Raw genomic sequence first — 2,461 nt, forward strand, 5'->3', positions numbered from 1 at the left:
AAAAAAATGAGAAAGACCAATAAATAAAAATAAATATCATATATACCGTGATATCTCTTGATATGTACACAATATATTTAGGCCAAGTTTTGTCTGCATTTACTTCTTTACGGACCATATTTCCTGCTTCTACATTGTGTGGTGGCCAATAAGTCTCACCTTCCATATTTTCATCCACTCTAATCAACCACTTTGTAAGGCCGATATCGTAATAAATATTACGTGTTGTCGTCATCATCAGGTACAAATTTTAAAACAACAAACTGAAATAAAACATACACATATACATTTAATGCATATACATTTATATGTGTATATATAATGATTTAAGATAAAACAAGTATAATGAAAAGTATTAATATTTTAGTCATCTATATATAATATAATGTTCATAATCAGTAAAAATTCAAAACATAGGCATAGTATGTAAAAGAGGAACTGAAACAAAAAATTCTTTGTAGGGTATTAACCAACATTTTGATTGAATATCTGCCAATGCCACTACAATTCTTTCATCACTCAGATTTGATACTTTAAAAATACGGAGATGAGATGAAGGAAAAGGATATACATAAAAATCTTCTTTTTTGTTAAACTTATTCGTAATTAGGTAGATATCTTTTCGTCTTTTCACAACATTTTGTAATAAAAATACATTTCCATCAATTGTCATAAAACAAGAGTCTCTCCGTCCAATCTTTAAAACGACATCACCAATGGAAATTTTTTTAAAATAAGAACCCTCAATGACCTCACCACGATAATAATGTCTATGTGACAAAGTAACTTCTTTATCATTAGTTGAAAGATGCACTGATACTGACACCGTTTTTTCTATATCACGACGCGCAACTTGCTGTAAAGGCTTGTAACCTGATTTAAGTAAACTTTTGAGAGATTTTAAAAAATTCTCAAAAGGAAAAGCACTAAATTCATCCAACGATCCATGAGACAAACATTCTTGAGCTAAATGAGCAAGTGCATGCACATTATATACCACAAATATTTTACCATAAATTACAATAGAATGATTAATAAACGCTTTTAGCAAATCATCAGCATAATAACACATGATCTCTGATTGAACAAGCATGGGACTGGAAAGAATGGTAAGAGCGCCATGCAACATCAAAAAATGACGGTAAACATTTTTATGGAGATTATCTTTAAAAACAACGATGCCATCATAAAGACATAGACGACGTTCTTCAGTAGCTTTATACATTGTCCATTCTTTTAGCGATCTTGGTTTTCTTACAAAATCACTTGGACAAGTATCTGCTATGGAAAGAAGAAGAAAAGATATATTCCATCTTATTTCTCTATGCAATTTCCATGGACCATTCCATGTAAGCCACACATCAAGCAATCGTCTAAACACGCCATGCCAAGCTAAGTGAAATGGATCTAATCTAAATTGAGAAACCATCCCTATATTAATCTGTTCAAGAGGTGATTGTCCACAATGATGAAGAGGTTGTTCCTTATTTTTAAATGATTCGTCTGTTCTTAAAGGTTCATTGAGTTCAATATAAACCCGCCTTGAATGTACCGTTTCTCCTATAACAATGCATTTTTCACATGCTCCGTATCCTCCATGTCCTATACAGCATTTCACTAATGAACGAGCAGGTGCATCAAGAATAAAATTCCTTATAAGAAATGGATATGTAATTCCATTGAAAGTATAACCATTTTGAAATAAATCTTCAACTTCATTAACAAAATCATTTAAGAAGTTTCTTACATCAGTAGGATCTGTTTTTCCAAAATAAATACTTATAACAAATGGCTCATTTTTTGAACCAATAAGACGACCTAATATTGGCCAAAATTTAAGAGGTGAACTTTTGGAGATTGGAAGTCCATCCATATTGACATCAATGCAAATTTGACGATATGTTTTTAAATATTCTTCCAACAACATAGCATCAAGATTAAATCGTATGCTTTTGTACCATATTTCAGCTTGTTCCATCTGTATAATATTTAAATGACGGGGGGTCTTTAATAATGACTTATAATTCTTCGGTAAAGTAGGATGCACTACATGCAATCTTAACAATAAGTTGTTCAGTTTTTCCATAGAGAGAACTCCCCCCTCCAACGCCCACTCACGGATTGTTTCTGTAACATACATTTCTTTAGCTTCATTGTAAGGAAACTGAAAAACACCATCATCATTGTCATTCACAGACCCAGTAGATTGCTCATTTTCATTGTAATCAGTTGTATTATTATCGCTACTAGATTCACGTAATTCTTCTTCACTATCAACAACAAAGCTATTATTATTCATTTCAAAGTCATCAGATTCTCTTGCATGTTTAATTCTATCATATAAAAATATGTTAGACGCAATCTCAGATTCTTGATTTTGTCCACAAAACATCTCAGGTTCTAATAACTCGTCGGAATTTTCATTTAAATTTTTATCTAATTTATTTGATTCCTCTCCGAA

General features: G+C 31.5%; 1 protein-coding gene across 4 annotated transcripts; it reads right to left on the reverse strand.

Moving 5' to 3' along the window:
• Positions 1–19: 19 nt before the first annotated feature.
• On the reverse strand, positions 20–2,455 carry LOC105556332. Of its 4 annotated transcripts, XM_012003415.1 has the most exons (3): positions 2,139–2,455; positions 1,959–1,978; positions 23–263 (listed from the first exon to the last, which is right to left on the reverse strand). In XM_012003415.1, exons 1-3 carry the CDS (start codon positions 2,390–2,392, stop codon positions 238–240), a joined length of 300 nt encoding a protein of 99 aa, XP_011858805.1. In that variant the 5' UTR covers positions 2,393–2,455; the 3' UTR covers positions 23–237. The 4 variants fall into 4 exon arrangements, with proteins under 4 accessions (XP_011858803.1, XP_011858805.1, XP_011858804.1 ...); XM_012003413.1 differs by having other exon boundaries at positions 20–263; positions 1,553–2,455; XM_012003414.1 differs by having other exon boundaries at positions 1,748–2,455.
• Between the last annotated feature and the right edge of the window lie 6 nt (positions 2,456–2,461).

The sequence above is a fragment of the Vollenhovia emeryi genome, unplaced genomic scaffold, assembly GCF_000949405.1.
Source record: "Vollenhovia emeryi isolate VEMERY1.0 unplaced genomic scaffold, V.emery_V1.0 DF940096.1, whole genome shotgun sequence".
Taxonomy (NCBI): domain Eukaryota; kingdom Metazoa; phylum Arthropoda; class Insecta; order Hymenoptera; family Formicidae; genus Vollenhovia; species Vollenhovia emeryi.